The sequence below is a fragment of the Pistacia vera genome, unplaced genomic scaffold (assembly GCF_008641045.1).
Source record: "Pistacia vera cultivar Batoury unplaced genomic scaffold, PisVer_v2 Contig517, whole genome shotgun sequence".
Classification (NCBI taxonomy): Eukaryota; Viridiplantae; Streptophyta; class Magnoliopsida; order Sapindales; family Anacardiaceae; genus Pistacia; species Pistacia vera.
Genome location: NW_022196354.1, coordinates 381,384 through 396,377, shown reverse-complemented (window position 1 = coordinate 396,377; position 14,994 = coordinate 381,384). Strand labels below are relative to the sequence as shown.

Sequence of the window (14,994 nt, the reverse complement as noted above, 5' to 3'; positions counted from 1 at the left end):
TTTATGTTATAATTATTCATTTTATTATAGTATTTCATATTTTTCTTTGAAAGAAAACTCTTTAGTATCAAATCCTTTTTCTGAAAACAAAATGGTATATATCATAAATTCATATGGAAATATGCATATAATAAGTCTATGGGTAATAATCTTCATGCAGTTTACATCATTACATGCATCATGACATGCAAAATGAAACTATCACATGAACCCAACCTCAAATGAAAATCATTATTCAGCACGATCCTGTGATGACCCAAAAATACTCCCTGAATAGATGATTTTGTAAAACTTTTTTTTTTCCTACATTTTTTTGAAAATATTGTCTATGTGATTACGGTACAATTATTTGAATTATTTTTTATAAACTGATATTAATAAACTAGAGATATATTTTACATTTTCTCTGATTCTGTATTTTTAATGTCTAATAAATGGTATTGAAACTATTATTATTAACTGTTTACTTTATTAGTTTATTTATGATACATTAAAACTAATAACTGATAAATGATCCGATACCATAAACTAAATATATAATAACAAAAATAGAAACAAGACAAAAGGTAAATAGATTTTTCTTTTATGTTATAATTATTCATTTTATTATAGTATTTCATATTTTTCTTTGAAAGAAAACTCTTTTTTACCAAATCCTTTTTCTGAAAACAAAATAATGCATATCATAAATTCAGATGGAAATATGCATATAATAAGTCTATGGGTGATTAGAGCCGACGATGGGTCATGTCAGCCCACGGCACGGCACGACCCTACATGAAAAAAGCACGGCATGATAAGACACGAAACGAAAAAAAAGCACGGCACAACCCGACATGAAAATATGTGGGTCGTGCCGCGGGCCTTAAAAAAAAGCCCGTGGGCCAGCACGGCATAGCACGAAAAAAAATAAAATTAAAAAATAATAAATTAATAGTTATTTTTTAAAAGTGCTATTGAAGCCATTATGTGTATGAAAGAAATGGTGGCAGCAAATTTCAAGCTTCAAAATCGTGTTGTTGAAGATATATTTAAAGATTTTAAGAATTTAGAAATTAATGAAAATGAAGATTTATAATAATTCTTAATCCTAATTTCTAAGTTTGTATTTGTAATTTATAATTATAACTTATAAGTAATAAAAAGTATTAAAATTCAATTAATATTTTAGTGTCTCATTATTTTATTATATTTCATAATGATGATATATTTTTAATTAATATAAATATAAAATGTCACTAAATATAACGTATAAAATATTTTAAAAATAATTATCAATAATAAATCAAAATTACTGTTATTTATAAATATTAAAATTAAATACTTTTACAAAGCACGTGGGTCAGCCCATGGCATGGCCCAAAGCATGGCACGATATTAATGGGCCGTGCCGTGGGCCTTCAAATTTCGTGGGCCAACACGGCACGAAACTATGCGGGCCTTGGCACGGCACGACCCACGACAAGATGAGCTTTGAATTTTTAGACACGACACGGCCCACTACCACCTTTATGGGTGGTAACCCTCATGCAGTATACATCATTACATGCAGCATGACATGCAAAATGAAGCTCTTGTGTGGACCCAACCTCAAGGGAAAATCACTGCTCAACACGATTCTTGTGTTGACCTAAAACTACTCAATGAATAGATGATTTTGTAGAACATTTTTTCTTTACTTATACTTTTCTGAAAATATTCTCTGTAATTGTGGTACAATTATATGAATTATTTCTAATAAACTGATATTAATAAACCAGAGATATATTATATATTTTCTCTGATTCTGTATTCTTAATGTCTAGTATCTAGTACTGAAACTATTATTATTAACTGTTTACTTTATTAGTTCATTTCTGATACATTAAAACTAATAACTGATAAATGAACTGATAACAAAAAATAATAATTGTTCTAATATTGTAAAACGGAAAATTGATCTGATACTATAAAACTAATAACTGATACTGAACTGATCATAAATGTTAACTGATACATTAACAGATATGATCAACACATATCAAGTGATTAAACAGTCAAACATACACCCCTCTTAATAAAGAACCTTTGTTATGAATGTGCTTCCTAGTTCCTATAACATTGTAATCTCTGTTATGACCTTTATTTCTTGCAAAATTTGGAAACAATGGTACCCATCAAAACTAAATTCTGAAAATAGTTACAAGAATCGGATGACTAATAGTTGAACAATATAATTTACATAAACATTTCAAATGTTTTCTTTTAAAATACAACTCATTAATTGTACATAAAATTGCATGACAGTAATAAGTCACAAGAACCAATCAATTATGGAAACATCTTCTTGCAAGTGTAATACAAGAGTGACTGTAAAAAAACCTTTAAGTGTTTTCTCATCCGATACCTTTAGGAGGTGAGCAACTTTGTAGAATCCTGCATGATATCTATTCAGACATTCTTCATTTATTGTTGGTTTCATCCCATTCCTACAAGGTTTTGGCCTTGTAACAATCCATTGCCCATATGGCCAATGAATGCATGTAATTTACCGCTCTAAAACAATCAATGGTGGTCCAAGCTTTAAGAGTTTAGAAAGAACAACTACGCAGAAAACAGCAATGAGTCAGTCAATTATCAGGAACAAATAGTTATGGAGCAGACATTCTTCAGTGTAAATTATACAGAATGTAAAGTTTCCAATTGTTGTTGGCAGAAATTTATCCTAAAGGTAGTAACCTGACGATGTAGAACGTAAAGGAAGGATGCAAATGGGTATTTAGTCCTTATCTTCTACATTTTAGGATCGAGTATTTGAGTCCTTGGTATCCTTTTCTTGATTTCCCCTCTTATTAATTTCTCTCTATCACCCTATATAGAATCCTATATTATCCACCTATGATATTCTTCTCGCCCTCCATCACCTAAGGAGCAAAAATATTATCTACTCGACATTATAACTACCGCAGTTTTGTCCAACATTTCACAATATCAAGAATCTACTAGAAAATGGTAAAATGGTACATCCACCAAAAAAAATAAATGAACTGACAAAACAGATGATGAAATGAAATCTATACACATTTGAGATATATTTAGATCTAAAATGCACAAACTCATACCTCAGTTAATAGCCTATTAACTAAGCTATAAGATAACAGCTTTAAATAAACTTAGGGGTTCTTACATGAGTGCATTTTCAGACCATGTTGTTGTTAGAGTAGATGCCCTAGAGCCAATCAATTATTGTAGAATTGACTCTTTGAAATAATGTTCATTAATTAATAAAAGACATTTTATTCTATATCACGTAAATCATTATTATTGCAATATGTATTGATATATGGCCTTAGAATGGTAGAACCGTGACGAGGGTATCAAGTGTTTCAAATCTTGATAGTGAGAACCCTATGAGCACATATGGTGGCCATTCTAGAAATGTCCGCAGCCCCAGTATTATTCTGAAGTAAGGGCACAGATAATACAGTAAGGTTATCATAGTGTTGAACGACCCTGTCGCTGTCAAAAGGCAGTGACTGATCTCACTTATTAAGGTTGTTTGGTGACAACCTGGTGCAACACATGGGTGCTTGTTGTAGGCGATTACATCACAGTAAGTTCACTAGACTGACCCACCAGAGGATTCCATATGGATGGTAACCCCAGTGTCTATGGAACAAATCCTCTAACGAATGGTGGTGCATGTGATCCTTAGACTTGAGATCACCGGAGCGCCTTGTGCACCGATTGGTGTAGTTTGACACTAGCCTAACGCAGTTCTTTTCAGAGCTGTCAATACGGTGGTGATTGGTTGCATCGAGGAGTGTATCAAGACTATGGTGGATTGACAAAGGATTCATCACTCCCGGGTACGGGAGCAGTTATCTCACGGTGCAATTCAGTATATGGCAATGACACTAAAACTGTGGCCATAGTGGGATTGAGTTGTTGCTCTATCTGGATTATAATACAGGTCATTGGTCTAGAAACTGAATACATAATATCGAGAGTAACAGAAGGTTGACACTATTTATATGCCTTCGTCTCGTCGAGATAACGTATGATGAAAGGATCGGATTGCACGGTAACCATATCGTTGACAGGTAGCTATTTTGCTGAATCCGAATCTATCGAGTGGCCATGATGCCTTGCTAGGGGCCAATCTTGGTCTGTGTATTAGTGAGATGATTGATTGGCGTTAATTACGATACTATACACTGCCGGTATGATGAGGAGCCTATGGGTCACACACATAGAAGATAATTTAAGAGCCAAGAAAAGAGAAGGGCGTTTTCGTCTTTTTAGGTGAAAGGGTATTTTGGTAATTTCACAATGCAATTAAATTTGCTAAGGTCGTAGCCTTTATTTAATTTGTCAGAAAAATTAAATAAGTGAAATTACGTTTAAATATGTGTTCGCACATATTTAAATATATTATCATTATTGTTAAATGTTAATATATATTAAATAAATATTAATTGATTTTAATTGAGATAATGATGGAAAATAAAATATCAAATTAGGAGTGTCTGGTAACATGGGTTGTTTGGGTTGGAGCCCAAGCCTATTCCATATAGGAATAGGGCAACTTGATTTACATATAAAAGAAAAGTGTGTGTTAAATGAAATAAGGATTATTGATTTCTTTTTAAAATAAAAACACACAGCAGCCCCTCTTATTCTCTCCCACGGTAGAAACACTTTTTGCCTAAAATCAATTCAATTTGATTTCCTTTCTTCTTAATCTTAAAGCCAAAGAGGATCTAGTAAATCCCTCATTGGTACTTTTGTGATTGTCTTCGTGTGGACTACGTGGGTTCGATCCTACGCTTGGGTCGGTAGCAAAACGTTCAAAGACAAATGTGGTGGAGCCTCGAAACGTGCGTATGGTTCTAAACTCATGCAAAACCTTTTGTGCAGATTTTACTTTAATATAAATTGTAAAAATTATACCCTTGATCTTGGCTCATCTAAACGATCCTCATATTATATTTTTGTTTCCGCTACGTATATGAGACCGTTTACTAACAATGGTATCAGAGCATAGGGTACTAAATTTTATAGTTTTTATGTGTATGGTTGATATCATGTATTGGATGATAATATGTTGCCATATTAAATATGAATAAGATCTACCTTAAAACATGTTTTAAGAAATTATTAATTGATTAATTTTTAATTTGTTGATGATCTGCATGTTTGGAATAATGGTTGATGGATTTTTGTTGAGATCAATGTGTTTGATTGATTGCAAAATCCATTTAATAGTGCATATGGTTACTATATGAACAGATAAGGAGCTACAGATCTGTGTATGCTCGCGAGCGTTGTTCACGCTCACGTTGGTGACGAAACCAGCGCTCACCACAACGATATAAAGCATCGTCGTCGTCGCGGCGATCATCCTTAGGACGGGCGTTGTACCAAATCGTAGCGGCGCTAAGCGTGAACGTCAAGTAATCAACACACGCCGCGGTGATCTAACTCATCGCCGCAGCGAGCGCACTTTCGAGTGTGTAGGGGGCTAAAATGTAAAGTTTTAAAACTTTTAGACCAAACTGCAGTTCTGTAAATTGTCGGGGGTAAATGGTAATTAACCCACTAATTTCAAAAATTGATTGTTTTTGAAATGTATGATTTGTACTTGTTTGTATATTGCATGATGCCCGGTACATGAGCCTTAGACCTAAGGGTGAATGTTTTAAAATATTTTTGGGTATGTATGGTTGTATAATTTATTAAATAGGGCCTGCGTGTCCTGTCTTTCTCCTATTNTTTGTATTTAATTTACAATGATATATAATTTTTTTTTTCTATTTGTTCTTCAAACTTTTAAATATACCAAAATCGATATTTCACATAATCGAATGTGATATATTAAAAATTCAAAGGATATTGTTTTTTACTTTTTAGAAGTTACATGAATAATGTTTCGTTATCGTATTAATAAGATTATCACGCTAACTATATTGCTGAAAGATCTATATTACTAAAATAATAGTATGTATAGTTTAATATAATTACTAGTTTTGTATTATACAATAGAGTTATATTGACAACCTTGAGGTTTAATATAATAAAAATAATCAAATTTATAAAATAATAAAAATCTTAAGTGAATTTTTGTAATTATAGTGAAGCTCAAAGGAGTTGACTTGATGTCCTTAACACTTTATGATACTATTGTAATGTTCTACATTAGCTTATCCCCAACGTGCACTATACATTAACATATATGATCAACATATATCAAGTGATTAGACAGTCGCACATACACTTATCTTAATAAAGAGCTTCTGTTATGAATGTATTTCTTATAACATTGTAATCTCTATTATGACCCCAATTGCTGGTAAAATTTGGAAACAATGGTATCCACCAAAACTAATTCTAAAAACAGTTACAAAATTTCTGACAACAATGTTTGGTACTAGGCTTTGAATGAGAGAAATTTCTAAACAGCTGCTGAGCAGTTTCAGATATCCATGTTTTACATAATCCATCAAAAAGGGAATTCAAGCTTTCAAGGTCATCTGCAAACTTATTATTTACTAAAGTATGAAACATTTCCACTTCTCCCGAAACACATCCATTCTTGCAAAGTCCATCGATGAAAATGATATGTGTCCAAGAATAAGGTAAAACCATTAAGTTGCATATCACCAACTAATTTTTGTGCATCTTTGACATTAGCTTTAAGAAAAAGGCAAGTTAACAAAATTTCACTTGGTCAATCGACACTGCATACAAGTGCACATTGTAGGGTCATTTCAGATCGATAATTAGAAACTTTTTTAGATTCCCTCTGTTGAAGAAATGGAAATCCAACTACCATTTCCGCAGTGGATTGAATAATATTGATAGGGAAAGTTTTAGGACCCTTTAATGAAGACCATCTAGATATATAGTAAATCATAAAATGATTCAATTTAAGTAAAAAGTACAAATGCTCCTGGGTCTCCTTCGTTGAAGCAAACAAAGATTTAATGGCAATAATCCTCCGAGGTTCGATTGAATAACATTAAATATTCCTAATATTTTTAAAACAAGAGGGTAATTTAGTAAATATTTATTAACTCGCAATAATATATTTTATAATAATTTATTGAGAGTTTACAAACAATAGAGATTCTTGTTATTATATCAAATTTCAATAAGTTTATAGTTTTTAACTTTATAATAAATTATAAATTATAACATATTTCTATCTAATCATATTTATTAATTATCAATTAAGCGTATTATATGAAACAAAATTATATGTTGTGATCTCATAGATTTTTTTAACTAATCTCCGGCTCTCTATGATCCATTGAATATCCTATAAGTCTAATAGGTCAAATAAGTTACAAATGTGTTAGGCTTAGGCGATGACTTGACTCGAACACAAGATCTTTGGATAATATATCCAGATGGCTAAAATATTGTCATCCAACCATAAGACTAGTGATTTGATTATAGAAATCTCATTGAACAAAAATTGTGATAGTCTTCCTTCATTGATAATAGTTTCGCTTTTTTGAAAAGTATTATGATCTTCTAAAAAACAAAGGGTTTATGGTTAATTAAGCCAATTTATTTGGTCTTGTTTTTAAGATAGTTAGAAATTGAGAAATGAAACTAGTGTATAACCAGATAACCATATTAACATAGTAATTAAGACTCATTAATTAATGTTTAATGAAGGGAATTAAGAGTAATGTTACATTTCTTAAATAAAGAAAGGCCAAATTAAAATATGAACAAGCAGCTAGGTAATCGTTCACTGAGTTGCATTGCATGTGGAATACATTGTATCTTGTGTTGTGGTTGTTAAGGACAATAATATGCAACTAATATATTATTAATTATGAGTAAACGATTTCTTCCCACCCAAGGTTTGCCTTAATAACACTTTTTCATCCAAAAAGTTTCAAAATATTACTTCTCCACCCAAAGTTAATATTATGTTATTATCCAAAGCCGATTCTAGCAGCAAAAATTCTCTCCGTTGTCATCATTTGAACTTTTGGTCTCTTCTCTATAAAACCTTTCTCACTTCGGTACCTGATTTCTTGCCGATTTCTGACTATCGTAAAGCTAGAGTTTTTTATTTTTAACTAATTTTTGGTTGATTCCATGATAAATATTCAATCGATGACTACCATTTGATTCATCAGTTTTTACTTTAAAAAACTCCTTTAACCCTGGCTCTTAGTAACTTATCAAAACGTCAACTGAAAAAGTAAAGTATATTTCCGATAACATAATATAAATTTTAGATGAAAAAATATCATTGAGGCTGAGAAAAAGTAGTTTACTTTATTAATTATATAGGCGGAACCCAATTTGCTTTTATTTTTTTATTTTTTTTATGTTTAATTAATTAATTTGGTTTTGATGGGTGGAAGTGGACTCAATTCAACACACCAATCTCTCCTTGATATGCGTGTAGAAGCAAGACATAATAATTAAATTGGTATTGATTTCACTTTGAATTTTTTTCCGCAAATTAATGAGCTTTCCAATTTTCAAATGACTAATTTGATGCACTAGTCCTCGCTAGTGCATGACCAACACTTTAGTGACCAAAACTTGATAGACATTAATTTCATCTTTCTCATCTCTCACAACAATTTTCTGCAATTTCTTTTTTCTTCTATTTCAACTTTGTTTCCTTATAACTAGTCTGACTATACCTTGACATTCTGAAAAGTTTATTCATCTAATCGTGTTCAAATATTGCAACAACTCTTAGTGCCCTGAAAAACAAAAATGAGAGAAGAAAAATGTTGCTACTCAGAAACCTATAAGATTAACCCTTTAGGTAGAGTGACTATTCCTCCTTAAATATATGCCATGATCCCTCCCTACATGAGCCCTGTTCTGTTTTTTGTACTTACACTAACATCCATCGGCATATTTACAATTCTTTTATAAAGTAAAATTAATTTTCACTATTTCATTATACATAAACACTTAATGAAAAAATAAATCCCAATTTTTTCTTCGATTGATTCTGTCTCTTTCTCTCTCTTTGTTCGTTACAAGAAGGTCCTTGAATTCTTGAAAAGTTCTTCAAGGCCCTAGTTAGAGGTGAAAGTATATGGATGCAAATGAAAAAAGCAAAAACAAGAGACAGATGAATAAGACCCCTTTATTTTAGTCAAAAGTCACAAATTAAAGTATCATTGATTATTGAATATCTTTTCATAAACAAGGAAACATCTTTATGCACACAAAGAAATGTCAAGGAAACGAGATGTAAAAGAAAATTTAAGTCATTTTTTTGTGTGAAATTGCATCAGATCTGGTTCAAAGGAAGTGAGTTTTTATGCTGCATGTCATGTAAATTGTAATATGCACACAAAGAAATGTCAAGGAAACGAGATGTAAAAGAAAATTTAAGTCATTTTTTGTCTCTAATTCCTTCTGAAATCTTCTCTTCATAAAGACTAAGAACTTCGTTGACTTCTTTGTTCTTGCAATACCATCTGATTAAAGTATTGTAGCAAACAACATTAGGTCCATATCCCTTTCGAGTTAAAACTTCTTCATTTATAAGATCAATTTTTATGTAGTTTATTAGAGACTATTATTAGAGGTGCACCATGAGTAGGGATGTATACGAGCCGAGCCGAGCCGAGTATCTCGGTACTCGAGCTCGGCTTGTGATGAATAGTACCAAGCTCGAGCTCAACCTCGTGAGTGTGAAGGGGTACTCGAGCTCGAGCTCGAGCTCGGTTAATCGAGCTCAAACGAGCTCGGTTATTCGAGCTCAAACGAGCTCAAACGAGCTTGATTGAGCTCGAGACAGACTGCAATTGTAATTTTAAATCTTGAGACAGACTACAATTGTAATTTTAAATCTTCCTGCAGTTCCAACTTCCACTTCCACCTATCTACATACAATTCTACATACAATTGTACATACAATACAATATCCCACCTATAAATCTGTCTAAGAAACCTAATTCAAGCAAATTTTGTCAACATTGTACTTAGATAAATGCAAATTTCGCCCATAATTCAACACAATCTTCAATTTCCAACACCAACAATCTTCCAAAACATAAAATGAAATGATAAGTTTAAAGTTGTTGGATGAAATATGCATTACAATTGTACAAACACATGAAGGCTGAAGCTATATACACACCAAAAGTACACTCCATGAAGCTATGTGCCTATGTCCAGAGTCCAAACACATAAAGCTATATACAAACACAAAAGTATACTCCATGAAGCTATATACAAAGACAAAAGAGGAGAAAACTAATTCAAGAAATATAGACTTTGTGACAGCAAAATCTGAGTAGACCAGGAGAGAAAAACCCAAAGCCACCCAAAGCAGAAGAAAGGCACAAAAGCCACCCAAAGCCAGGCCTCCCACGCTCCCACCTGCAAAGTGTAAATACAAAGGAAGCAAATAATTTGCAAGTCAAATGTTTGCAATTCACCATTCACCAAATCAAAATCAACACAGCAATCACCATTCCCCAAATCAAAATCAACATAACAATACTAAATAATCTCAATATCTATATTGAATAACCAGGTTCTCTGCATAGAAATTAAAAAAACTACAAAAGGGCTATATATTTACAAACCTGCCAATATGTTTGAGGGTCAAACAATCTACTCAATCCCTTCAACTGAAGAGATAGGAAGGGTAATCTCCAGTGGTTCCTCATTCGACTAAAACATATATAAGAAAAAATTAGAAAGTTTAACGTTACAATAAAAGAAAATAATATTCAAAATAAACAAGACATAAAAACAGTAATAATTTATTTGTTAATTGAACTTACTTCATCCATCTTCATTAGTCCTAGTTGACTGCAACACCAATCACCTCCACATAGTAGTGCTTGCACTGTGTTCGGAGACAGTCGAGATCAATAATTGTCAATAACTCTACTTCCCGTACTAAAGGTAGCCTCTGAAGCCACCGTGCTAATAGGAACAGCAAGTATGTCACGAGCCACCTTACATAACACTGGATATTTCAAACTATTTGCTTGCCACCACTTTAAGGCATCAAACGTCTCATAATCCACTTGACACTTATAACATGGCTCTTCGAAATAGGAATCTAACTCCGATTTTTCCGAGGCAGTAGTTTCAATCACATCCACATAATTCATTAAATCCAACCAACCAGAAGAGTCATCATCTACATTCGTCCCACTCCCACTCCCCCTACCCTTACCCTGTCTAGTTGCAGGCATATGTTGATCAGCAGATGATTGACTAGTGGTCACATATTCCCTATACAACTCGTACAAGGCATCCCGAACTGTTGTAGAATGAACCCGTGCGTCAAGATCACCATAAATCTTAGGGAAAGCATAGTCCAATACTCTCATTTTGCACCTAGGGTCCAAAACAGCAGCTATAGCTATCAACAAATTGCACTCCCCCCAACATTTATCAAATTTCCCTTTCATCTTCGTCACCATGGTCCTCAAAAATTCATTTTCATCCTCAGCATGTTTATCCAACAAAACCTTCACCTTACAAAGCTCGGCAAGAAATTTATTTGATGTTGGATATTCTGACCCTGAAATGATGTTAGTGGTAACATTGAAAACCTTCAAAATTTCACAAACTTTCTGTATCTTAACCCAATCTTCCTCAAGGGGACAAGAAGTGAAATGCTGGTCTCTTTCAGAGTATCTTGGAAACACGCTTTGGAATTTTAGTGCAGTAGCCAACATCTCATAAGTTGAGTTCCACCTCGTTTTACAATCCAATATCAACTTTCTGTGAGGCAACTGCAATTGCTGCACAATTTCTGAAAAGATTTGTAGTCTACTCTCCGATTGATTGATGTAGTAGACACTATCACGGACATCTTTGATAATGTGCCTAATCTGACTAAGACCATCTTGCACCATTATGTTTAATATGTGGGCGCAACACCTAACATGAAACAACTTTCCCCCGCAAAGAAGCTTCTTGGTTATAGAAAAGTTTTCCTTTAGAACCTTGATTGCCAAGTCATTACTAGATGCATTATCAACTGATATCGTGAAGACTTTGTTCTCAATTCCCCATTCCCGCAAACAGTTAAATACGCTATCTGCAATCTGGACACCACCGCGAGGAGGCTTTAAACGAACAAAACTGAGCACACGTTTGTTCAACCTCCAATTAGTATCTATCCAATGCCCCATCAAAACCATGTACTCAAGTTTCTGATTACTTGAATTCCACAGATCAGTAGTCAAACTTATTCTATCAATATTCTTCAAAACAGCCTTCAACTTCTTCTTTTCCATTTCATACACCTTCATACAATCATATTTACTTGTGACGTGTGATATTTTTTCCCAACCAGGACTCGCATATCTTAGCAAATTATTAAAACCCGCTTGCTCGATAACTTTGAATGGGTGCTCATGCATAAGCACCCATTGCGCTACTAGTTCCCTCATCCGAGCTATCTCAAACTTCCCACCTATAAGAGGAGGCAGCCCACTGCCTACTGCCATTGCATCCGCAACCGGAAAGTTCAACTGTTGCTGTTGATTATTGAAAACCCTTCGCCTTAGACACCCCTTCAAATGTCTAAAAAATTGAGTTGTGCTTCTAGTCGCATTAATGGACAATTTGGCCTTACAATGGATGCATTCTGCCTTCTTCGTATTATCGGGTTGAAGAACCTCTCTAAATTCTGCCCATACAAGAGATGTCTTCACTCTTTTCTTCCTTTAGAATGGGTTATCAAAATCATCATTTTCTTCTTCAACAGTTGGACTAGTACCACAAGTTGCAGTTGCACTTGCACTTACAGTTGGATCCGGATTACTTCCTGGGGTTTGAACTGGTGAACTTGAGTCAATCAATGTGGATCAGCTACTAGATGAGCCTTCCATACCTGATACCTATAATGGAAGAAAGCATAAAACTTATCTACTAAATTTGAAGATTAAAGTACAAGAATAATTGCATATTTTGGATTAGTAAACAAATGTGCAACAAAAGACTAAAACTATTTTTGCATTGCGCATGTCCATGTTGCAGTAGCTTATAATTCACGACATGTGGCCAAATGTACGAATATCTCACGATAACAACAATTAAACTCATCAACTTTGTTGTGTCTCACATCACATGATCATTTTTTTGTTTCATCAGTTCATTGGTAAATTGGGATGAAACCATTCTCATGGTAAATAAATGATGGTAATATTATACAATATTCAAAATTTCTCAATCCAATAGATCAATCATTCTATGAAAGTGGTTTAAATGAGTATTAGCGTTTACTGCATTGGCAAACAGGAATCCAGATCTACATTTAAGAAATTTTGTCAATTCAAACCTATAAGAATTTCATCCTAGTGAAAATATAGATAAATAAGGTATAGAGTCAACATTCTAATGTAAAAGGTTTCTTCTATTTTACTTTGTCATGTGGGAGCAAATTTATAAGGTGTTAAAAATTCAAAAAAAAAAAAAAAAAAAAAAAAAAAAAAAAAAAAAAAAAAAAGCAGTAGCACATAGCAAAATTCTTCGATCACCATTGTTCTCAAGTAACAAAGGCTTCATGGTACTTATAGTTATTGATGAATGTTTTTACTTGTATTGCCGCTCGCCACTTCGAAAGCTGGTAAGATCACTAGAATTTCAGTCAGTTAAGTACCCAGGCTTTGAACTTATAGTGCCCATTTTAATATTTCTTAAAAGCATTGCTACCAGCCTACCACATAGGACATAAATGGTCGTTGCATTGGCACCATTTGAGTACAAAAGATAGCAACTCCTATCACTCATTTTATTGACAGAGCAAGTTTCTGTTCATGAATAATCCATAGTGCATCTCTGTTCTATCGCCTCCATCATAAATACCAGCTAATCCAATATACATTTGCATCTAAATGTTTGTTGTAGACATAAAGATGAAGCAAGAGAAGATAACTCACAAACCGATAGAGCAAATTTCTTACCTGGAAGGCTGGATTGTTGGAACGAAATCACTAGTCTGTACTCTACAGAGAACGGAGATGACGCTAACTCGGTGATAGCGAATGACACCGGCGAAGTTGTCCACGATGACGGCGTGACTCGTGAGTCGTGAGTGACTGATTTACGGCGAATGGCAGCGGAGATTTAGGACTTAGGGTTAATGAAAAATCGCAAATGGGTTTTACTTTTTTAGTTTCGTTTCAGCTTTAGAAAATTGAAATGGGTTCTGCACTTCTGCGTTTTTGTCTATATGGGTGCTATTTGCAATTTTAACAACTTAAAAGTAAAAAAAGTTTTAAAATCTTGCAAATTGCCCCCTAAGCTCGTTTAAGCTCGCGAGCCTGACGAGCCGAGCTCGGCCTGAATCGAACTCAGCTCATCATTATTCATGAGCTGCTCAAGCTCGAGCTCGACTCGACTGATTTCGAGTAGAGCTTGAGCTTGGGACGAGCCGAGCTCGAGTAGCACGCGAGCTACTCGGCTCGCGGCTCATCCCTAGCCACGAGGCAGTGAAGTCGGATTTGAAGTTAATTAGAGACTATACTTCCAATAATAGATGGAATCAATTAGAAGAGAGAAAAAATTTATAGCTATAAGACTTTTCTATTCTAATTTTTCAACGCATCATATTCTGCGACAGAATAAATGAAATATGAAACAGAATCTTGAACTTTTCCCTCAATGTTTTGACATGCTAATTCTTTCAATTAATTTCTCTTATTTAATGGTAGTGGATGGATCATTATGTATTTATTTAACATTCGTTTGTTGTTTATTGATTAAATTTTCAATCTTCTCCCCTTTGTTTTTATGTTAATCATATGAACCACAACTTTTATGAGATAATTTTAATCATGTTTAATCACGATGCTCATAGAAGCCAAGTTAATTTCAAGGGAATCCATGAATTTTAATATTAAACATTTATAATCAGTGTTTGCTTATTGATTAAAATTTTCTTATGTCAATTGAGAACACTACTTTTATAACTTCAATAATGTTTAATCAAAATTATTACTATTAATTTAATCTCCTTTATAAAAATATTATTTAAGTGCAAAA

The 14,994-nt window shown here is 33.4% G+C and overlaps 1 protein-coding gene across 1 annotated transcript; it reads right to left on the bottom strand.

The window, feature by feature from the left end:
* Positions 1 to 10,856: 10,856 nt before the first annotated feature.
* Positions 10,857 to 12,455, bottom strand: LOC116106452 (zinc finger BED domain-containing protein RICESLEEPER 2-like). The gene has a single exon (XM_031392815.1). It carries the CDS (start codon positions 12,453 to 12,455, stop codon positions 10,857 to 10,859), a length of 1,599 nt encoding a protein of 532 aa, XP_031248675.1.
* Between the last annotated feature and the right edge of the window lie 2,539 nt (positions 12,456 to 14,994).

Coding starts and splice junctions, on each gene's coding strand:
- LOC116106452 (XM_031392815.1), bottom strand. CDS start 12,455: ATGGCAGTAGGCAGTGGGCTGCCTCCTCTTATAGGTGGGAAGTTTGAG.